Source organism: Mycteria americana, chromosome 3, assembly GCF_035582795.1.
Source record: "Mycteria americana isolate JAX WOST 10 ecotype Jacksonville Zoo and Gardens chromosome 3, USCA_MyAme_1.0, whole genome shotgun sequence".
Lineage (NCBI taxonomy): Eukaryota > Metazoa > Chordata > Aves > Ciconiiformes > Ciconiidae > Mycteria > Mycteria americana.
Window position 1 is genome coordinate 6,145,609 of NC_134367.1, and position 24,224 is coordinate 6,169,832.

The 24,224-nt window shown below is 40.7% G+C and overlaps 1 protein-coding gene across 7 annotated transcripts in view; it reads right to left on the reverse strand.

The window, feature by feature from the left end:
- The window catches only part of SUPT3H (SPT3 homolog, SAGA and STAGA complex component), a 288,464-nt gene that overhangs the window by 9,232 nt on the left and 255,008 nt on the right, over positions 1-24,224 (reverse strand). For all 7 annotated transcript variants that reach the window (XM_075497782.1, XM_075497780.1, XM_075497785.1 and 4 more), the window contains one exon: positions 9,446-9,611. In XM_075497782.1, coding sequence (XP_075353897.1) covers positions 9,534-9,611 — 78 coding nt within the window. In that variant the 3' untranslated portion in view covers positions 9,446-9,533. The remainder of the gene's footprint in view (positions 1-9,445; positions 9,612-24,224) is intronic.

A 24,224-nucleotide genomic window follows, 5' to 3' on the forward strand; every position in this document is an offset into this window, starting at 1 on the left:
GTCTCAACTTGCTGCTTTAGCTGTACGGCAGCAACAATGCCTGTGGGCAACTTTATGATGTCTGAGAATGAAGTTAAAGCTAGGAGCCTTCAGACATACACAGAAAAGATTTTAGGTATGGTTAGATACTGAAACCTCTGGTTTATGACTCAGGGCACTGCACGGTCACAGCACTCCCATGCGAAAATATACCACTAATAATAAAAACTCCTTCAACCTGAGAGTAATTCAGCATGAAATAACCTGGATGGCTCCCTCTCTCCGAGGATGGCTTGTCTTGTCTTTTTAAGGTTTCCTACTGCTGTAGAGGCTCAGGGTTTTTTTCTGTAGGAAGTGACAGAAGAGGTTAAATTCCCCCTCCAGGTCACTACTGCTCACAAGCTCAACATATGATTTTTAGTGAATTTATTTGGAAACAATATGGTGTGGTACAGTCGTCCGAGTACAAGGGCAGGAGCCAGGGCTGGGCTCTGCTCCCAGCTCTGACACTGACTTGCTGTGTGGCCTCAGACAAACCACTTAATGTCTCTGTGTTTCAATTTCCCCTGCCTTTGAAACAGAAATACTATCACTCACAAAACCTTTTTTGAGGATTGCTTGATTACAGAGCTAATACACAATGTTTTGAAAACACTGTATGCTATTCCATAATTATTATTTTCATTACATTATATCTTCCATTGTAATGGCTAAAATACCAGATGTACAGAAATGGATGCCGAAACTAGCAGTTATTGGATAGGAGGAGCGGGTATTACTTTGAAATAAATTAAATTATTTGGGCAAAACAAGGCAGTTCACCTACATTCTTTTCTTGAAACCGTTGAAATTGTAATGAAAAGGAGCATCTAGTGACATTTTACAACATACTTCTCTTCCCCCACCCCCTGAAAACATCCTGTGAATGCTCCCTGCAGAGGACATAGCATCTCTGTTCCCCCTTTGCATTTCACCGGGGAAATGAGAACCCAACCAACAACGCAGGGCAGAGAGTCAGGCTGTAAACAGAGGAATTTTCTCAGGCTCCGAGGCCCTTTGCTGGTGGCGGCATTCGGGTGCGGCCACTTCCAGCCGTGCTCCTTACTGACTGATGCACTCTGGCTGCAGCGGGGTGCCGGCTCACCGGAGCGGTGGGAGGTAAGAGGAATTAAGGTAACGCATCAGTGGTTGCCAGTGGAGGAGATGGGAAGGGGAAAAAAAGAGAAAAAAGAAAAAAAAAAAAAAAAAAAGGGCAAAAGAAATATACTATTTCAATCAAAGTCTGAAATTTGTAGAAGTGGTTTTGGTCTCAATATAGAAAAAATATTTATCCAAGAAACTCCTACTCGGGTGCGAACATCCTACTTCTAGTGGGATTTTGTTTGGCAAAGTGCTGTGAAAGAGTGGAAGCTAATACAGAGCATGTCTATAAACAAATATATTTATTTAGTACAGATTGACACATTCACTAGAGTATTTCAGTGATTACACGTGTAAAACTATTTCCTATAGTGGTTTCCTTTTGTGATTCTGCTAATTTATTCAATCCACCCCATTTTCATGCATTGAAGGTTATGAGCCATTTCAGCCACCCAGACTGAAATGCGCGTTTGGAGACTACATGCCTGTTTTTTCATTTCATCATCTACACATAATTATTCGGCGATATTAGGAATTCGAGCTCAAATGGAAGCCAACCAACAGTTTAATAGCTTAAAAATCATACAAAATGAAGTCTGCCCTGAGGTTAATGAATAAGAGCCAAATCTCGAGGCTCTTGCTCAGTTTTTACTCACTCCTTATTCAGGCAAAAGTTGAATCAATTGTAGTTGGACTGATTAAAACCAGAAGAACATATATTTGGACCTTTCTCTCAGGTAAAACTGAATAAATTACCTAGGATTAGGCTGCAGAATGGCATCCAATCGATCTTTCACATGGATTTCTCCAACACGCTGGAGAAAAAATCCAAGTGCTGAGGCAGTTTAACCAGTTAAAACAATACTGTAGCGGCAGAATAAATTATTATACACTACCACGTTTTATGACATTTATATTAGAAATAGCCCCAAATCCAAATACGTTTTCTGGTCCCTCCTGAACTTCTGAAGACCAGGATCAAATCCAAACTTAAAAAATGGTCCACGAAGTATGAAAGCCAAATGCCCTTATCCTTCAAAACAAAGCTCCATCCCTAATTTGAACTTAACCCAGGCATATATTGATACAGTTATTTGATTCTTGATGACGGGAAGCAGTTATAATTTAGGAAATTAGAGGTTATTCTTTAATTATATGCACGCTGTCCTACTCCTTATGCAAAGAATGCAATGTGCCTGTAAGAAATATAAAGCAGAGCAGCTAATTCCTTTGAACAGTTAACACTTTACTTGTAATTGGTGATAATCACAGGAAGATGCTCCTCCCTTAAATAACAATCCATTTTAGTATTAGCCAGCCATGGCAAAGTAATGACACATTTATCCCATTCAAGCAAGACCTAAGGATGAGGATGTGGAAAAGAAAGTAGTATGAAGAACAGATTTCTGCAGTATACGCAAAGTGAGTAAGAGAAGGAAAAAAATGGATAACAGGAATGATCTGGTCATCTGTGGACAATACTCGATCCCCTGACTTGGTCTGTGTGATAGTGGCCCTGCTCACTACCTCCTGACAGCCTGCAATTAGCATCTCAACCCTGAAATACGCTGAGCATATGAAGAGCTCGACTGTGGGTGGCTTCATTTGTAAAGGAGCAAGCGGGGACACGTAAAGAGGGCACTCTCCTCATCCCCACGCATGCTGCAGGGACTGGTCCTGCTGCCCCAGGACCTGGGTCTCTTCCCAGCAGTTGCTACCAGCAGCTACCTGCAGGACAGACAGACTCCTTCACGTATTTAGACGGCGGTCTAACAAGCATTACCAGCGCTAATGGCACATTGGCCGGCATGCGAAGACGGCTCAAAGCCTTGCAGGCTCCTGCGGAAGGCAGCCTGTGCCGAAAAGAGCCCCTGCTGCACCTTCAAAGAGCGTCTGGCAAGTTATGAGCTGCAAGGATGTACCAAGAAACATGGGATGCCAAGGAAGGCCAGGCTTTTTTTTACATTATATTTTTTAAATGACGTTATATCCACATTCATATGTTGGAAAAGCTGGTTCACGAGGCAAGATGGACTTCTAGTCTCTCTAACGTGTGGCTCAAGTTATCTATAATCTTTCCAAATGTCTTTCTGTCCGTCTATTCCTTACCTGCCTGACATCTTGGCAAAATGGGCCATCCCAGCGACACCGGACAGCTGCTGAGAATAGCAGAATTCCTAAATGTCCTTCCTAGAATTGACTAAAAATTCCTTTTGGTCGTTTCTGATTGATCAGTCTGTGGAGGGGGTAATAATATTTACTTTGTGAAGAAAATGAAATAACTAGGTGGACTCTGAACTTTCATACCATACTCCCTCTCCGTAGACCCACCTATACACATTACTTGCTATGGCAAACCTTACTTACAGGAAACTTATTTTGAAATGCGAGGACAGACCAATGCCATTAACAATATCTCGGCAGTCTGACCCATCGCATCAAACTCTCTCTTCTTCAGTACCGCATCTCATCTTTTTCTTTTGTATCCAGTTGTACAGAAGACATATATTTATATGCACATCTATAAAACTGATACCTGTCTGAAAACAAACTGGCCAGGCCATGAGATTCTTCTGGCTGATCGCCATTGTTCAGTCATTAAATACAGGCTTACGAATAGGGAGATGGATTACCCGCTTGCAGCTCCATCAAGGGCTTTTCATGATATCGCAGCCCATATTTTTTTAATAACATTGAGGAATATTTAAATCCTGTGTGAAAGTTTTTTCATAAGTACTTCTTTGATGTTAGAACATTTTGATTTGTGTGCATGCTGACACCAGAACAGCTCGATTACTGCATGTTCATTTATCAAAGAGTGCGGGGTCGATCCCGTTCGGATGCGCAATTATTGCATCAAATACACAACATGCGCTAATCGTGCTGACAGCAACGCCCCCGCTTCCGATGTCTGGAAATACAAGAACAGTAAATAATTACCGTAAATGAATAGTTAGGTCTCATTAAATGTTATTGTTACTAAAGCAATAAAAGAGTTTATATTAAAAAAAAGCAGAAAGGTGGTAGGGGACTTTCTGAGTCCCAAACCTAGAACACATTGCAGTTCCTGGTCTTAAAGCTAATGGGACCCAGTGGATCCGGACTTCAGCAAAGAGAGAGCGTGTTGTCTCAGTCCCATGATTTATTGCAATGGTGTAACTCCCTTTTGCTTTGTTTCTCCTCTTCCCCCCAGCAGAATGGCTGTTGGTAAGATGGGAATGTCAAATCCAGGTTTTCGGCTCTCCAGTAGCTCTGAATTTCCTGGCTTTTGTGGACTGAAATCAGACCCTTAATGTCGCTCATGTGCATTTTGTTTTGGGTAATTGACATTAATTTTGAGGTTGCATCACCGACATCAATCAGCGCTGTCCTCAGAGGACTAGAGTTAAGGGGCCACAATACAAGGGCATGATATTGTTTCTTTTGTTTTATTTTTGGAGCACTTTGACTACTCTATACTTTTCCAGTTGATGTTGCATTCTTTTTGTGTGAGGCAGTGTAAAACATTACTGCCTGTCTTGTTTAAAAGAATACTTTGGTATTATGGTAAACGGCTCTAGAGGCTGGGACAGTAAACCCTGGTAAAAATTCAAGTTGATACCTTTTGTCTATGTAACACTTTGAAGAAACTATGAAACAGCAACACATTTCTTTAGAGAGCGCTATGTTGCCCGTTACAGATGTTTTCCATATGGTAAGTGGAAGGTCGGCCCCTTCCCCCTACACTCATCAGTGTTCTCACATCGTAGAAGGCATCTACAAAGACAACACGGCTGTAAATGATATTGCACAGAAGCCTCCATCAGCACGTACTGTAAATGAACAAGCTGATTTTCATTGTACAGGGCAGGAATACGCACCACTGTAGCCCATTTATGGTGAGGATTTTGACTCTTCCGATTCCCATTTTACCAGTGTACTGCACAAATACTCCGGGGTAGGTGGTCAAGAGAAGCCAGACTAGGCTTCACAAGCTAAGATGGTGAAATGTAAGAAATATTTACTCCAAGAGGGATATTGAGGTACTGGAGCGTGTGCAGAGAAGGGCAACGAAGCTGGTGAAGGATCTGGAGCACAAGTCTGATGAGAAGCGGCTGAGGGAACTGGGGTTGTTTAGCCTGGAGAAAAGGAGGCTGAGGGGAGACCTTCTCGCTCTCTACAACTACCTGACAGGAGGGTGTAGAGAGGTGGGGGTCGGTCTCTTCTCCCAGGTAACAAGTGATAGGACAAGAGGAAATGGCCTCAAGTTGCGCCAGGGGAGGTTTAGACTGGATATTAGGAAATTTTTCTTCACCGAGAGGGTTCTCAAGCATTGGAACAGGCTGCCCAGGGAAGTGGTTGAGTCGCCATCCCTGGAGGTATTTAAAGGACGTTTGGATGAGGTGCTTAGGGACATGGTGTAGTGGTGGTCTTGGCAGTGTTAGGTTTATGGTTGGACTCGATGATCTTAAAGGTCTTTTCCAACCTATATGATTCTGTGATTCTGTGATTCTGTGATTCTGTGAAATAGATTAAATTAGTAGAGATTACTGCAGATTATCATGCTGCATCAGCTGGTGGGTTCAACACCTTCTCCCTCAAATCCTTATGGGTGGGAAGGAAAATTCTCACACAAGACCATGATTTTAAGGGGAGAAGAATCTGAGGCACCTCAATGGGGATAAGACCTATTTTTTAGCCGTTGGTACATAGTCACATACACAGGATCGCAGGTACACCTTTATAACACATAGCCTTTGGGTGAAGAATGGATCTGTTGCCCCATATTTTGTGTTGCTCCTATCAATAGGCAATAACAGCTATAATTAAAATGGACTTGGAAGCACAGCTGGACTTTTAGGAGAGCAGAGTTGTATTTCCAAATGTTCAGCACCTGCAATGGGAATCATGCCTTCAAAAGATCTTAGAGCTCCAAAGCACCATTTTGTCATGCTTACCGTCTGGTTCAAAAGACTTCATCACCCTAGGTGTACTCAGGATGTTTTGTCCTTTCATAAATCCCGATACTTTTTTTGGATGCCGGAGCTATTCTAACACTTGAGTCCTGAACGCAGGTGTGAATCTCTAAAAGTTCAGTGTGCAACGGAGGCATTTCCTCATCTCAACCACTCCTTTCCCCAAACGCATAATTACCTTATCTCAAAAGCTGTAAACTTCAGAATATAAAAGAACCCAAACAAACATGGAATTTGTGTTAAAAAAAAACAACCAACCTTTTTGCCTGTTCCCCTACGCTTTTGGTTTTAGACAAGGCATGGAACCATCTGTGTTAATCTATATTTAATTTGTAACTGGACTGTTATGTTTCTTCATGCTAGCCAATATTTGTAACATACGCAGATACTAGTTTGTATATTTTGCCGTTAGTTATTATGTATTATTGCGTAATAGTAACATAATCTCTAACATTTCTACAAAATAAACTCTGATGTTGAGATTTTGAAAGCCAGCTAGTGATCTTAGCTATTTCACTCCTGGTCATTTCACCAGGAGCTATGTGGCTAAAACTTTAAGTAGGCTCAGAAATAAACCTCAAATTATATCTACTTCAACTTTTCTTCTTTCTTCTCTGCTTTTTCATTCTTATTTCCTTCTCAGTTTTCTAAAATGTGCATCACCACTGACTCATCTCTTAGAATCTACAAGATATTCCCAATAACCTGAAAACTTTTCATTTTCTTCTTTCAACATATTTTCCTGTTCACCTTTTTCTGTTCCTCATGACAGCATTTTTTTCTAATTCTTCATTACCAGCTCTATTCTCTTTAACCTTAATTAAATCTTTGCTTCTATTTATCTCTGCCCTTGCCCTTCAGTTCAGCTTATCCACTCCCTGCTTCCCAGCCCGCTCTCCCATCTTTCCGTAAGTCGGCACTCTCACTCACTCTTGCCCAGCATCTCTCTCTTCTGCTGTTTTTCTTTCCAACCTTATTTCTGCAGGTCCTTGTCTCTTACTGACATCATCTCCTCTGTAAAGAAGTGAAGGGCTTCTCTGTCTTGATATAATTCCATTCTAAACTTACTTCATCCTCTCCCAACCAGCTTTTGGCTCTACAACGGTATTAGCAGTCGTTGCAGAAGCTATAGAAAACTGGATCTACTGCTTATGATAGTTGCAGGACAGAAGAAGAGATTTGGCGATACGAAAGGGGGCACTGGGCATGCGAGAGAAATTCAGTGTTTGTGTATAGGAGCAGGAGGACCATAAATGCCAATCTGGAGTAGCCAGCAGTTGGCATCCAGGGCGCAGAGCCCTCAAAAGCTTGAGGGAGTTTTCTGTACTTCCCGCAAGCTTAAGTTCAATCTTGGATATTAAATATAAATGAAGCATGCAGTTTTCTTTTTTTTGGCTGTAATTATTCAGTTTGCTTAAGGAAAAGAAAGCAAGAGGGAGAGGGGAAAAAAAAAAAAAAGGGCACACGCCACCTTCGTGTCAAAGAGAAGCATGCTTGTGCCTAGTCCATTGAGGAAATTGCTCAAAAACACTTCACCTTTGTGGAAATATTCCCCCTGTGAAAGGCTGGGCCTTCTGCCCCAGAAATGGTGGCCCCTGGGTTTGGCCTGCTCTGAGACTGGATGAACTCGCAAGCTGTCATTTCTAGCAAGCTTCTCTTTTTCCTTGATAAATTGGTGTCACTTAATCGCTGTAATATTTCCTCCCTTTGTCTTTAGCTGGGCATAAGTCAACTGAAAATGCATGACTAAGTCTCACACAGCTCTTAGCAAACGCAGAGATATTGTGGAGCAGAGTGTGTGTCGGGCTGATAGTTATTCCTCAAGGCGAGCTGTTGGTGGGGTGAACCATTGATCCGGGCCCTCTGCAGGGGCACGAAATTCATCCATCCCCAAGGAAACAACCCTTTTTTGCTACGTTCCGTGTAGTACTTATGACAGGTGTTACAGAGAACAAAACCGGGGACAACAAAATCTAAGCATGTCCATCCTGCACAGCCACACATCTCAGTCCTGATCTGGAAGAGAACATAGCAAAGACGGCTGCTGATTCAGCTTTGGCTTTTGAAGCGACCGGCCAGGGTGCCAAATGGGGCGGCGTTTTTGTCTTGTGGGCAAATTTTAATCAGGCACCAGGCAGAGTCAACCAACTAATTACTCACAGGCCACTTGCCCAGCATGAAAAGGGAACAATTTTCAATCTTTGACAGATTGGATTTGAACAGGCAACAGAAGTGAAAGCATCTATTGTCCATTATCCAGTCCAGCCCCGAGACTTCCAATTTCTCAGTTACCATGTAGCCTGCTCAGAAAAGGTTTGTCAAGCAACAGCCTCTCTAAACAAATTACATCAAAATTCCTTACACTATGCCACATATTCAACTTGCCTTTCCAAAAAGAGCCACATAATAAGTTTCTAACAAGGACACTGGTTATTAAAGCACTCTAGATTTTCTAGGTCAAAGAGGTGAAAGGCAAAGTCAAAATAACTGAAATAAAATATTCTGTGAATCATGTGTGTTTACTTACAAATACCAAAACGCGAGATACGAAGAGACCTGCTGCTATACTAACCAAAACCCAGTTAACTATTTGAATTACCATCTTCTTGACGAAAGCAAGATTTAAGGTGCCAGAGTTGGCTTTTGGAAATACCCAAACAGTTCAAAACCAAACAGAGCTTAGTAGAAGCTGGATCCTTCTTTCTTTTCCGACTCCTTCCTCCAAAATGTATAAGACAGACGCGGCAAAGAAACACACTAGTAATGCATGTTGGTCCCTTTTGTACAATTAAAGGCCAAAAGTAGATACCCTTTTTCACATACACGTTTGCTTAGGTAACCCAGGGATCTAAACTGAGAAGTGTAAAATTTCTTAACGCATTTACAACGAGGAAATTTTTTAAAACTGCCAGCTGTATCTCCTACTTCCTAGAAACATTAAGAACTGAGATTTCTGGAAAGAACGTTGTATCTTTTCAGTATACTTTGAGACATGCTTTTTCACAGTGCTGCATCTTTATATCAGTAGATAGGAAGAGAAAAACCCTATTTTTGCTGCAGTTTTCTTCTTTAGGAGACACCCTTTATTTTTCTACTTCTCAACTGTGTTCAAACCCATACTTACTGTGAAGACTAGAGCAGTTGATCAATTTTTCAAGGAATATGCTTTGTCAAGAATACAATTAAAAACATCTCCCATTTCCTAATTTTCCAAGTTTTTATCTGTAATGGTGATTGTGCAGTGGTTGAGTGAAACTCATTGAGAACGAATGTGTACTTCGTTAATAAAATGCTGATTTAAAGAAAACAAAAAAGGAAAAAGAAGAGTCAGATTGAGGGTCTAAAATGGGTGCAAAGGAGCTGCAACCTACCTTCTAATATGGGGCATGGACCAGCCCAGTACAAGTGAAGCAGAGAAGTGAGAAGGAAGTGGCTAAGAGCGGCAGTGGATGTTCTCGTTCAGCAAAGACTCGGAGCAGTCTCTGTTGGTGGGCTCCACCGACCCCCAGATGTAATCCTGCCCCCACCCCACACTTCCTGGCAAAAAAAAAAGAAAACAGTTGGGGTGGGCTGTGGTACCACTTGCCTTCCTTCTGGGTGAATCCAGAGGAGGAAGGGATCAGGATAAATTATAGGTCCCTGCAAAAACTCTGTGTGTTTATGATCATGCCATCTGGAACCAGTGATAACGGCACTATTAATGGAGGCGTTACTACAGAAGATCTGCCGTGTCTATTAAAACCAGCCACGCTGTGTGCTGGCTTATGATACATGTTTGCTCTAATTTCCTCCCTGACATTTCATTCCTAAAGCTGTCAATAACCTGTTAACCTTCCTAGCACTGAAACTCTAAAACAAAGTCCTATTTCAGCTCTGATTTTGAATCTGAATCGTGATAAGCAATACCAAAGGCTAAGTTTACAATACACAGTTGCCCTAATCTAAATCATGCTATAGGTGGTGGGGTTTTTTCCTTCCTTACACAAAGCTCTTTGCATCCTAAACCAGGATACAACAATGTGATATCCCAAAATTAATTTCTTAATTTGATGGCAGAATAGCAAATGGTCTTTACTGGTAACTGACAGCTTGCTCCTGAAGTTTTCAATGGCCAGAAGTGTCCTGTAATCAGGGGAATTGCTCACATTCATACAGTTTAAAGCCAGAAGGGAAAATTAGATCATCTAGTCTGACCTCCTGTGTACCACAGACCACAGAATTTCAGCCAGTTGCCCCTATTTTGGGCCAGTAACCAGTTTAACAAAAGCATATTTTCCAGAAATTCATTTGACCTCCATTTGGAGTCATCAAGAACTAGACAATGCAGAACTTCACTTGGTAGTTTGTTCCACTGTTAATTTCCTTGTGCCTTATTTCTAACTTGAATCTCTCTTGTATCACTTTTCTACATAAATACAAGTTATAAGAACAGCAATTATGACTGTCTCCACAATAATGGTAACATTAATGTGAAAAGAACATGTCCAGTCGGGATGTTAAGAAGCCTTTTGGCCACATGCACAGAAATATTTAAGCACCGGCTCATCCAGATAAGCCCATTATTGGATTTACTGAGATGTCTGACTCAGGTACAAAAGGATACATCTATGGAAGCATTTTAGTTTGGATCAGGGGTGCGGTTTTGAAACAAATCTCCCATTCATCCCCACTTACTGCACATCAGTTTGCACCGTGGCATGATTTCAGAGCATACTAACTGGACTCTTTTTGGATAAAACCAAATCAAAAGATGCACTCCAACCACTAACAGGCATTCAGTCAACGGGGCCAGACTAGACCTAGTGCTAAAGTGAAAGTAAACCCCACTGAAATGCTCCTCGTGTGCATGTTGGGTCAGCACCAACCATTTGTCTTCTACACATCTGCTCCTATTTGTGCTACTTGCAAAGCAGTCACAGCCTAATTCCCCCTGACTTTAAAGAACTTTGTGCCAGCAGCAGCAGCAGAGACTAGAAAATAAAGATTTAGCAAATCATTTCAGGAGAACAGTAATTGGAGGAATTAATTCAGTTGAACAACAGCTGGGTATTAATCCATAATCTGAAGAACAATGGCAGTGATCAGAAGGTAATACAGCTAACAGAGCTCCTTTTTTCAGTGGTATCCTTACATTTAGGAAATAACAAATATTGTAAACTAATTCACCTGCCTCATCCTGAAAAGACCAAGTCAGAAACAAAGGGCTTCCAGGAGAACTGCCAGGGAAAGATAAGGGGAGACACTGACACGGCAAAAGGACAACGAATCTGACCTAATAAATAACAGAATTCAAGATTCAGAAATGGCGATTCCACAAAATTTTAGAGACAATTAGGATAGTTGGTTTAATCCTTTGTTTCCAGTCAATGATCTTCAATATACTGTCCAAGGGAAGAAGAATAGGCATACATCTTCAGAACTTGCATCCATTTACCCAGTCCAGAGATACAGGTCAATTAAGCATTTTATGCTAAAGAAGACTTAAAATGAGACATGCAATTCCACACAAGACCACTTAAGAAAGTTGGTTTTGGTGGCTGCCAGACCAGCAGTGCCATTCTCAGAAATAAGCGTTTCTGCGTGGGACAGAATCTACCAAGAAATGAGCAAAGAGCAGCAAGAAGATGGCTGGATCAATGGTCACTTCAAAATATTTTTTATTTTTGTTGAGGAAACTTCCTGGAGAGTATAAAGGTCAATGCATGGGTGATCATGGCAAACCAAGATTTTTTACAGAGATCTTTAGGGAAGTGACTGACACAGCAGAAGTAAGAACTATTTCAGTCTTAGTTCATCATGTTTTTCTCCATCTTTCAAATCATATCTCCTGTGAGTATTCATTTCTAGGAGTTGAAATGCAGAAGAGCTATCAGATTTGCTGTATGACTTCTTCTGTATCACAATTCCTACTTATCCCATCTTGTCAGAACACAATAGTAGCATATAACTTTTATAAAGGGAAAAACAGTCACTAGAAATTTCAGCATGCACTTTCAGAAGAGTACAAACCTCTCTTTGGTGTTTTCATAAAAAAAAATACCCTCCTCTTTTTGCTTCTAATATTTTCAACTTTCCAAGGGACTGATTTATTTTTTGTTTTATTTTTGTGAATTCTCCTTTCTGGGATGAAGAACTAAAGTACTGAAATACTACAAAAACAATGAAAGTATTTGTTCCAACCAGGGCCAAGTACCAACATAAAACACACAAAAGCTTTGCTCTTACCCTCCCAGCAAAGGTCTGTCAATCCAGAAATCTGAAATACAATGCAGAAAAGAGCAGACAGAGTTCATGCTGATCTAATCAATGACTTCTTGGGATGTCCAAGACTGGAAATAGGTGCTAATTTAAAATGAGATTTTAGGTGTTGGTCTGTTTGGGAAGGTAACGAATATCTACAAGAACTTTTCCAAAGAGAAACTTGGTCTTTGAATTCCAGATGCTACTGAAAGAAAAAAGAAATTCCCAACAAAAGGGGGAATCTGAAAAGAATAACAAGGTGATTTTGAAAACCTTGTAAAGTTCCGAGAAGTCTCTTTGGTCTTTGACTCTTTGGCTGGTGATGCTGGATATATGCAAACAGTAATCAGTTCCAGGCCTGCAGTAGCAGTGCTCACTCATAATAGAATAAAATTATAGCTTACATAGGAACTCAGAATTGAGAAAATCTCTGACTATTTGGCAAAGGAAAGTATCAGGAAAGCAGAGGGGTGGAGAGGGAAAGGTTGTAAGGAATAAGAAAAGAAAATTATACTGTTCAGAGAAAGTACACAACACAGGAGAGAAGAGGGGCAGAAGGACAGCAACAGCAGAAGGATCGCAAAGCAAGCTCAAGAATAAACGGACATGGCACAAGTCAAAGAACTTGACAACGGGTATGTTCAAAGAACCTGGTCCATATATCATTATCCGTGGAGAAATGTCCTTGCCACTGCAGTTAGGTTTCACCAGCATATCAAAGCATTCCCTGATGGACTGGCACATGTACATGACAGTCTTCAAAATGAAATTCAAGAGAGTCCTGTCCCCACTGGAAACCTCACCTTCTTACCCCGTCCCTGCTAATGTAACCAGTTGGGCCTGGAAAGATGCCATACGTGATCATCTCCTGTATTACAGCTTTCTTTGTCGATGCTGGAAATGAAACCTCAGGCATGATAATACCAAGAGTTAACACACACCAGCACTGCTATGCCAGCTCAAACCAGTTACATTTTTCTGACTCTGTGGTGGTTTTGAGTTTTCCTTCTCTCCTTCCCCCTCCTCTGATCAAGGACACACATGGCTACCCAAAAGCAGCAAAGCCTTTCTACCAAAATTACTCTCCTTTAGTAACAAGACCGCAAAAGACTGAAACACACAACAGTGTCTGCCACCACCCTATTCTAGTTGATTGTCTTTTAATAGCTACAATAAAGTTGTGCAAAGGAATAATATTCCACATCCTCGACTCTCCAGGGCAGTATACGGACAATCCCAAAGGAAAGTGTGCCTTAGCTGAATCTGCTACTTTACGAGTAAAACAGGAAGTTCGGTCCCCTTTTATTGTACCTTTTTATTTTTGAAAGGCTGCCCAAACAGTTCCAAGTTGAGTTGAAGCAAAGTTATTGATGTCAAGAAGCCAAGATCTTTCGCCATGGCTTGCTGAATGAGGAAGGAAGAAAACTGTTTGTACTCAGCTGTCCTTTGCTTCTCCAGGCTAGCTTTGAGCCAAAGAAGCAGGAAGAGGAGAAAGATGAATAAGTGAAAAGGGATAATGTTTATCTTTTAACAAAATCACAACGTTCTGCTCCTAGCTCTAGCAGCCAAGACTCGCTGTTGCATCTTTAAGACAGATAGTCTCTTCTCTGGGAGACGACAGGCTAATTATAGTGCTCCTGCCAGAGGGAACTCACACATGCAAACCATTATGTAAAATATAATTTTTTTCTTTAAGAATGCTCAAGATCATTAGACATGGTTTTTTCAATGCTAGAAAATCAAGCCAAAAATGAAAATAAACAGTTTCAAGTATTTGCAACATAATTCCCTCATGCATTTATGGAAATATAGTAAAAAGCGCCTTAAAAATGTGGTTTGACATTTCATGCTGCTCTGTTTTTCTATTTTTCCAATTCTCAACATTTGCCCTCTTGTCCTGTATCATTTCAGTTCCACTGCAGTTTGGAAGAGATGATGGTGGTAGCCTTTGTCAATTCTACAGTGCTTTTCAGCCTTGTTTCAACTGACGTGTGACAGAAAGCATCCCAAGGACTTGCCGTAAATGATAGAAATGCTTTGTAAATTCTATTCTGCATAAAACAAATGTAAACTCGTTGTATGCAAACACGATAGAACCGTTCACCAAGATAATTACATGTACAGCATTGCTTCCCCAGTGACGTGCTTTGGTAAATTCAGGCTAAAGTGATGATCTACTTCATTTAACATGGTAATATCATCCCTTTTTCCGAGCTCCCCTTCCTCCACAAGAAGGGTTTTGTTTGATAACACTACCACCTTCAAGAGCAATCCTCACTTGGAGACAAATATGGAACAAATTCACCAAGTTTGGCTATGATGGTGGTGACGATGTGAAACGGCTTCATCTCTGTTTTATGCAAAGAGAACTGAACTCCCGCCTATCTAAACTAATTGGTATTTTAAAGGTTTTGTGTAGTTTATAAAGCACGGGACTATTGACAAACCAAACACCATGGTCTAATGGATTAAGCAAGCAACGGCATGCCACAAATTCCTGCGTTTTAATCCAGACTCTCTTGGTGCTCACCTTCTTGTTCCATAAAATTGAGATAATATTTATCCTCTACTTCATGAAGGTGTTGTGAGAGTGAGTAAATGTTTGGACAGCTCTTCAAAAGGTCAGGTCCTAACGAGCCACCTGTATTTTACTGAAGGAAACTGTTTCCTCAGATTCCCATATATGATATGATCATGGCCCCCTTCTCCAGAGCCTCTCCGATCAGTTCATAATAACCATCCACATGCATAAAGTTAGGCACTGATTTGGGGCTTCAGAGTGATTTCACCTGTAAACTCGTCATGTAATTTATAAAATTACACAGGAATAATTCAGAAAACAAAAGTGCTAAGAAACTTTTAATTTATTACTGATCTTAAGCCAGAAGCATGACACCTCCCAATGTGTTGGTAACGCCAGTCAATTTTAAAATTGTCATTTAACGTCTGAATTGCATAAAAACATAAAGTGGAAAGATATTTTATAGAAAATGTTTTAAGAACCACTTTCGTCTAGATACTTCAGCAATTGCTGTTCTATAAAGGTTTAAAATAAAAGCTTTAAGATCCCATGCTCTATTAGATAGGCAATTCCAGAGAGTCGACACACTGTATAATCCCATCAGTGGTTAGTTCTCAACAAACAAGTCACACAGACGGAAGAAAGACTCTAGACCAAGGCAGGAGGCAAAAAGAGGTTAAATTGGTTACAACCAGGTATTTCCTCAGTTTTAACTCATAAGTGATGACATAAAACCCCGAAAAAAACAGCTCCAACTTGAAAATGATTTAAATTTGCCAGCTCCAGCCATTTCTGGAAATGAGCCAGCCTTAATTTGGATTTAGGCTTCTCAACGTTTGCACAGCTCTAACTTTAACCTGCTGCAGCCTAAAAAGTGGACCTGGTTAAGAGACACAAAAAATATTCCACGTAATTCAACACAAGTGACAGTCTGTTCTCTCCAGGTACCCGAGCGCAGGATCAAAATGTTTTAGTTGCTTCGTTCCAGGAGAGGGTGGTGCCGTGTCTTTATGAGCAAAGCTGTCCACCTTAGAAATGCCTTCTGTACCGATCTCACGCTGCATAAGGATAATGCTCACAAGAGGGAATAGGACTTGTTTTCCAGGAGGGAATATTTTCAGAGTCGAGCTTGTAATTTGTATTTGCAAATCTCCAAATTCAACAATTTCTCAGCCTCTATAAACTTGCAGATGGAAAGATCCTGTATTTGGAATAAATAATGTCTAACCTTCACCTTCATTACAGGGCATTTTCTGTCAGAAGAGTGCTATATCCTGACTCCTGGAATACACAGAAGCCCTTTGTAGTAAAGCTATCGCACCGGGCTGTTCCAAGCGTGCAGCTAAGGAGGTTAGCATTAATAGTACCATAGAAGGATTGGGGGAAAAAAAAAAAAAAAAAAAGAAAATATCCTGACAAGCATTGATTGGGAATGCCAATAGCTCTCTCAGGATCCTGCCTGAAATTCAAGGGTATTTTTTATTTTAATACATAGAAATGAACTTTTGTACTTGTTAAAAAAAATCACGACATTGAAACATAAGTACATTTATCTTTTTACTATTTTTCCAGCCCTTTTCCCAAAATCTGCTGGTTATTAAAACATTGCTGTGTAAATAAAAAAGGTTCTGCTTTATAACTTGCCTTCTCTTTTCCTTGCTTACACACACAATGTGATCATTGTTTGCTAGATTACGCTCATTCTCATAGCGACAGGCTTTGATGTCACACAGCGAGTGCTATGACTTCATTATATGTACACAGAACACAGAAGGATTGTGTGAAAACACTACCAGTCTACACAATAGATATCCAGTGCCTGAATCAAAAACCAGCAGAAGCTTTGGAGCAGGTCTCTGACCATCAGGCACATATAGCAAATATACAGACCGCATTGGGGTACGCGAGAATAGCGGTTACAGCTATAGAGTGTTTGATCGGAGGATCTCAAAGCATGGGTTGACATCAATCCTCCTGAAGGCATTAAAGAAGATAAAAGATATTCTTACAGGAAAGAAAAATGGAAAAAAAGATTATTTGTTTGTATTCTACTTATCAACAGCAAGCTGACAGCATCATCATCAAGATCTGTCGTTCACACAACCCTGAGCGAAGCAGTAGTGATATCTGCAGCGTGCAGTAAGACAGGGCGACCTTATATAATGCTGAAGCCTACCAAATGAGAGACCATGATATCCTTCTGCTTATTACTGTTATTAATAAGCATCATCTAAAAAGATGCAGCAGATACTGAATGCTGTTGAAGGGGATCTAACATGACAGAGTTGGGCGGTCCTTAAAGATGACTGCGTTTTCTATACTTTAATAGTTAAGAATGACTTATTTATAAAATGCAATTGAGCACATAAAGTTACTGAGTGGAAGGCGCCTTTTTTCCTAGATTAAACAGCATGTGGTATGACCATGAAGACTATGCATGTGGCTGCTCTGAGGGCCAGGGTTTAAGACTTTAGAGCAGCCAGCAACACTCAGACTTGACCTCAAGTTAAAACAGTCTCAGGGAATATTCCTGGACTCTCAAAAAACCCCTTTACACTTAAATTGTTCGACTAGCCCCAGGAATGCTTTTGGCACAGGGCAACTACCATTCCCCAGTGCCGGGCCAGAGCTCAGAGGTATGCAGGGGCCAGAACCCAGGCTCAGGAGGCGGTTTGGAGACGGCCACCCTATTTTGGAGGATAAGAAAATTGAATAATATGGACACAGGCCATTCCATGCTTGTTAGCCTCAGTGTCAGAGAGCACAGACACAGTTAATCTCCCGGTATAGACATAGCTTTATGCAGTCAACTCCCTAGGCTCCTCTGAAAACCTCAGCCCAGATAGCTGGAAAAGTGTCCTAATTGAGTAGTTAATAATTGCAGGGCAAGCGAGCATACTTTCTAACTTAAAAGCTATTATTTTAATATCCACACGAGAAATATGCTTTGTTGAGGAAGTCGAATATGAGGCAAACCAGGTATCTTTGTGTTGCCGTGCAGGCTGTGTTTATATGCTGATATGGTCTTGTTCCACTAACGAGGGGAAAAAAAATAGCCTTCACGTTCAGAAAAGCAAACTGCTTTATCGGACACAGCCTCCCAGAAAAGCAGTGTCCTTGCGCATTAGAATGGGCAGCCTGCCAGCCTGAGCTAAATTGCCTACAAGGAAGAAGACATAATATTACAGTTAATATCGGAAAACATTGTAATTTGCTTTTTGCTTGCAATTTTATCTGACAAAAACAAGGTGGTTGGGGAAAAAGAAACAACATAAAGTGTGCCTGGCTGCCGGCAACTCCTTAACCCTATCTAGCGGGGAATGCTTTGCTTGATTCGGAGCAAACTATCATAGGGATGATAAAGACAGGATCAATAAAAACATTGGGCTGAGAAATCTGTTCATCGGGATGAGAGAGAGAACAGCCTAGGATGGCAGAGTTTAGAGAATGGACGAAGAGCAGAAAAAGGCAGAGAGAGGGTAAACAGTGATCTCCTATTTCGTCTCTCATGCCAGAAAAGATAGAAAAAATAAATAAATTATGACACTTAATCCTATCACTGGGACAGTTTAATACAGGTATTTATATGAATACTTAGATCAGATATAGCTTTGTTATAGAAAAACCTCTTCCTGTGAAGTGTAACTTAGAGAAACATAGTAGTGATTGTACCAGAGCTATAGTCATTATTTATTCTTCCTTCCATTTTCTCTGTTCAGTCTTGAATGCTATTTGTCACATTCTCGACATTTCATTGCTATACTTACATCCCATATTTGAGCGTTTCAAAGCATATGGGATCCAACACAGAGCCCAAATAGCCCATTCAGACATGGCAGAGTCACCAAAGAGAAGCAGGCAAAAAGAAAGGAAAAGAGAGAAAAGTCAAGGATGACGATAACGAGATCATTAAACGCAGAAGCAAATGACATTGCAAAATAGCAAGGACTTTCATGAGCTGTTCTGGATGGGTAGGTAAATCCTCTCTTCAGCTTGTGGAAGAACATATTGAACTTTTCCATATTTAGATATTTTTTTTTTTTTAAACATGGACATCCCATTACCTGGTTAAATTGTATATTTTGGGCATATGTGTAATGTACTGAATATTTTGGTTTAAGCTGTAATTCGCAACAGGCAGTGCATTTCTGGACGATTATAACATGTCTCTGGTAGTGTTTTAAGGCATGAAGCCAAAAAGCTGGATGACTTAAACTACCCGAGATGTGCAATAATCCCCTGGAAATGCTCTGGATTGTCTTACAGCTATTATACAATGTGATATTTATATTATGCATATAAATAAGAACGGTTATGGCTGTGTGTTTAGTAAGCCTTACTCACATCAGTACAGCCCATTAGCAGCAAACCTAAATGTCAGAAATTTCTTTCAGTTTAACAGCTGCCACCTCTACAACCCTCAATCACCTTCCCCAAGACGCATAAAGGTGGCTTCACGATCAAAACTAATGGGTGCACTTGTAGCCTACTTGTCCTGGTTTATTTAGCTGCTTTGGATACGGTCAGCTGTATATCCTTAAAACCACAGCTTCCTTTAGCAGTCGTGACTTTATCCTCTCCCCACTTGCCTTCCACTTCTCGTCATCCCTTTAGGATCTCCCTTTAAGAGACCTACTTCTTCAGTCCTTTTCTCTGGGGCCTACAGTAATTCAGCCGCCTTCTGTTTATCTTCTATGTTATTTTTAGGCAATTTCTGTGCCGGCTTGAGCTAATGACATGCGCACCAATACTGCTTACCTCTGCCTTTGGCCTGCTCTCTCATCTCTTCCGTCTGATCCTGCCTCTCCATCACTGTCCTTGACAGCTCCAACTAAATATTTCTCATTTTAATCCACTTCACACATCTACAATGAGACTTGCGTTCATACACTACTTTGCTCAATGAGGTTTCAAGTTCCAGTAAGAGCCTCGGGGTGTGATTTTAACAGACATGACAAAAAATTACAGAAATCTCCAACAGCATCATTGTCGTGGACATGAATTTTCAAATCCATCAACTACTTTAAATTTCTGGGTGCCACGTTTTTCTCTATTTGGGTATTCGTCTTGCAAGGAAATACCTGTCTATTCATAACACTGAATCTCCTTCCTATTAAGCATACATTTAAAATGCAGTTCTTTTTCTATGTAATTCCTGACACTTAACTTGTTTAAAGGGATAGGATGTAATAACATTACACAGAACCTCTGCTGCTGTTCAATAAAACTTTAAAAATTCATACAATATACTTAGAAACATAAAATATTCTGTGTCTGTAGAGTATTAAAGTACTTACTATTAACATGAGATGGAAAAACCCAACAGAAAAATCAACTTCTATCTTAAAACATTTTTACTAATTACTGTTATAATTGAGATCTCTCATAGCTGCAGTTGAAAGAGAGAGAAAAATTATCTTTTTTTTTTACTTTTTTAATAAATCTGAGAATATTTTTGATATAGTAAGTTCCAGCTCTCCTCTTACCCTCTACTTTTTAATCTGTAATTTGTATATTTTATTCATTGGGAACAGAAAGAAAACACATTTACATAATTAATAAAGTGTGATCATAAAACTGGTAAGGAAATCCAGAGGCATATGGGGTATGAAAAAACTCTTCTAAGATGACTAACAAGTACTGAGACATGCAACAAAAATCGGAAAGTAGTATCCTCAATATAAAAATGGGATGAATTATTAATATTTTAGGCTTAATAAAACACACATAATTTGTACTGTAATTAACAATCCTATCGTTAAGTCATTACAGTGCTAACTCATCACCTTCTACAGGAATTAATAGTTAAGATATCCCGTAATCTTTTCTGCTTATTTAAGGTGCATTCATCTCAATTAACTTTTTTCGTTTCAGACCATAGACATCTCTCAGTCTGAGCTAGTCACCCCCATCTCCATTTATAGTCAGTGATGAGAAATATGCTGTTTATAAGGACATACATCTGTGAAAGTGCCTTCTCCTGTATGCCTGCATTTGGAAAGGTGAATTCCAATCTTACTATTTTGGAAAATCTGAACTTCTTTACTTTAACCATATAAAACTCCACAATTTATTTGATTATATATGTTATTTTAACCATGTTAGCCGTATAAAACTGAGCTTTTGGAAAAAAAAAAAAAAAAAAAAAAAGGAGTGGCTAATCATGAACATTTTCATCAAATGATAAATTATTACTGCCTTCCTTTAAACATCAAGCCAGTTGTCAACAAATCAGACTGTTAACTGAAACTCCTGAAACTGTTGTTCCTTTTTATTTGAATGATTGCGAAGTTCAGTAAGCAATATTGTCAAGCAGAATGACTGGTCATACAAGCAACCCTCCCAGTGTACTGAAGCTTAAAGATAGGAGTTCTCAAAGAGTGCACAGATCTCTTTTTACAAACAGCAGAAATTAAGTTCCCAAAGTACAACTGTTCTGAATTTACACACCTCACAAACTGGAAAGTGAACAGTTCAGAAAAGCACGCACCTTTCATTCGTGGGTCGGATGACAAAAACGTTACATTTCTAAAGTCTGAGGGTATAACGAGGATGCAGAGAACTGTCGTCGTGGCTGCCTTGGACCACGCAATAGCATACTCAAGTTGAGGCACTGGATTGCACCCTCTGCAAGTGCACCCTACAGCACTTTGCTACCCCCAAATATTGTTGTTTTTTAAAACGTATGTAACATTTAAATTAGCTGCAGCAGCACCCTCCTATAACACGAGCCAACTGGTACAGCTGCAGCCATCTGGGTCCCTGCTGAGCAAGAGCACGTGGGTGGCCCTGCAGCCTGGTCCAGTTTAGCACCCTCAACACCGCACAATTTGGGCATGTGTTTCCGGATGAGCTATCGTGCCTTCTGAGGATAAGCAACGCACCTTATAGTTCAGAAAATGCCATTTTCGTTATTCTCCTCTGACAGTCCTCGGATTGGTATTAGTAGCGTGTAGAGACCCCAAACTAATCTGGCTGCACAGCAGAGAAAAATGTCTTTCAGATAGAATCTTGAATTATTATTATTATTCCTCCCACTTTTCTGGGGAAGGCACATAGAGAAGATATATTCTATTAATGAAGCCAGGGCCTAGAAAAGTGTACATCTAAGTGTTAATGCCTTTTAGTTTGGTTCAGAAAGAAGAGACAAGCCAATAACCAAATTGGTTCTGAAATATTTAATCCAGAAAAAGTATGTCAAAAAATAACCTTGAAGCCATAAACCAACTGTTTACCAAGTCTTGCTCCACTTTGTTACGAACGCTTTGACTCAGTGCTAAATTAAGAAATACGCCTCAACAAGGAGCAGGCCGTAAGATACGTTATCAGGTTGTAATGAAGCAACAGGCATATCTAGGCACCAGGAACAACAACCTCTTATGAAACTCACTCAGAAAAACACGTCTCAAGTTTTTAGTTTTGTAAAGGTTCACCTCTGAGTGATCTTTTCTGAAGCACAAACTGCTGGCAGAAGGACTGACAAACTCTCTGTTGACCTTGGATCCCTGGTAATGAAACCATGGTGTATTTTATGCTGCCTTTATAGAATCTACTTCATGAATGTGAATTACATCCAGGACACTCCAGTAAGTCACCTATTTGCAAGGCTTGAAAAGTAGAAAATGACAGCAAATTCAGCCTTTTGCACATCGGTTTGAATTTCAGACTTCATAAAAACCTACAGTTCTGAAAGGGGAGGATCATCTTAACCACATTTTGAGACCAGATGATGACAGACTAGCTGAGCTTCCGGTGAAGCCCTATCAACACTTTGGTGGTTGGCTGCACAGCCTCTGTGATCAATTAGGTTAATTAGAACTATATGGCATGCAGGCTTCATGTGCAATTCCTAACACGGTTAGAAGGGAGGCAAATGTGTTACAGCGTGATTTTAACTGTAACGGGTACATCTATAAAGCCTTTTGAACGCAGATCTTGAATTCCAGAGAATGACGAGAAGACAGAAAACTTGAATTTACACAATCCCTAAACATGCTCTCAACAACACTGCAATTCACAGACTCATCGAGGCTGGAAGGCACCTCTAGAGATTGTCTAGTCCAACCCCTGCTCAAAGCAGGATGACCTAGAGCGGGTTGCTCAGGGATGTGTCCACTTGGGTTTGGAGTACCTCCAAGGATGGAGACTCCACAGCCTCTCTGGGCAGCCTGTTCCTGTGTTTGATCACCCTCACAGTGAAGAATTTTTCTTTTTAAATGCAATTTCCTGTATTTCAATCTGTGCCCATTGCCTCTTATCCTTTCACAAGGAGCCACTGAAAAACGTTTGGCTCTGTCTTCTTCACTCCCCCCTAATCAAGCATTTATACATCTTGATAAAGTCCCCCTGAGGCTTCTCTTCTCCTGGCTGAACTGTCCCAGCTCTCTCAGTCGCTCCTCATATGAGAGATGCTCCAGTCCCCTAATCCTCTTAGTGGCCCTTCAGTGGACTTGCTCCAGTATGTCCATGTCTCTCTTGTACTGAGAAGCCCAGCAGTGGACCCAGCACTCCAGATGGGTCTGACCAGTGCTGAGCAGAGGGGAAGGATCCCTTCCCTCGATCTGCTGGCAACTCCCTGCCTAATGCAGCCCAGGGTCCTGTTGGTCACCGTTGCCACAAGGGCACATTGCTGGCCCATGGTCAACTTGGTGTCCACCAGGACCCCCAGGCCCTTTTTTGCAAAAGCTCCTTTTTCAGATGCTTCCCTGTGGAAAGACCCCACATGACACGCAACAACAAAGTCCAACATAGGTTGAAAACCTGAATATAAGCCACCCTGAGGACAGTATCATGCCACACCAACCAGGTGTCTCTCGCCCAAACAAATAAGTGAATGGAACATGGATAAGAGAGGCCACCATGCTGCAGATTTTTCTAACTAACTCTGTCAACATAAACACAGCCACAACACAACAGGATCAATATTTGCTGGCTAGTAAGAAAAAGTAGCAAACTTTCTAATCCTCACAGCAAATATGTCTAGAAAAAAGAATATGGAAAATCACCAGCATAAGAATTAGGCCAGAAGCAAAACCCTGGGCTAGGTATCTCTGAACTTGTGGAAACTTCAGACACAGAAGTGAGTGAAGCAGCATGACTCACATGTCACCCAAACTAAAACTTAAACCCAACTGCTCAAGGATTTGAAGAAAGAAGGGTTTCATAGGCAGAGGCAAGCTTGCAGTGCGTCAAATGGAAAATTCCTCAGAATATGGAGGAAATGGGGTTCCACAGTTCAGCCCTTCCTGCAAACAGAAAGCTTGAGAGTGAGGTTAAAGGCAAGTGTGTGTGGACAGAGGTCTGCAATGATAAGGTCTGCAATGATTCCACATACCCCATGTTATATGAAATCACACACACTGAGACCAGACCTAGCAAGAAGAAAGAGT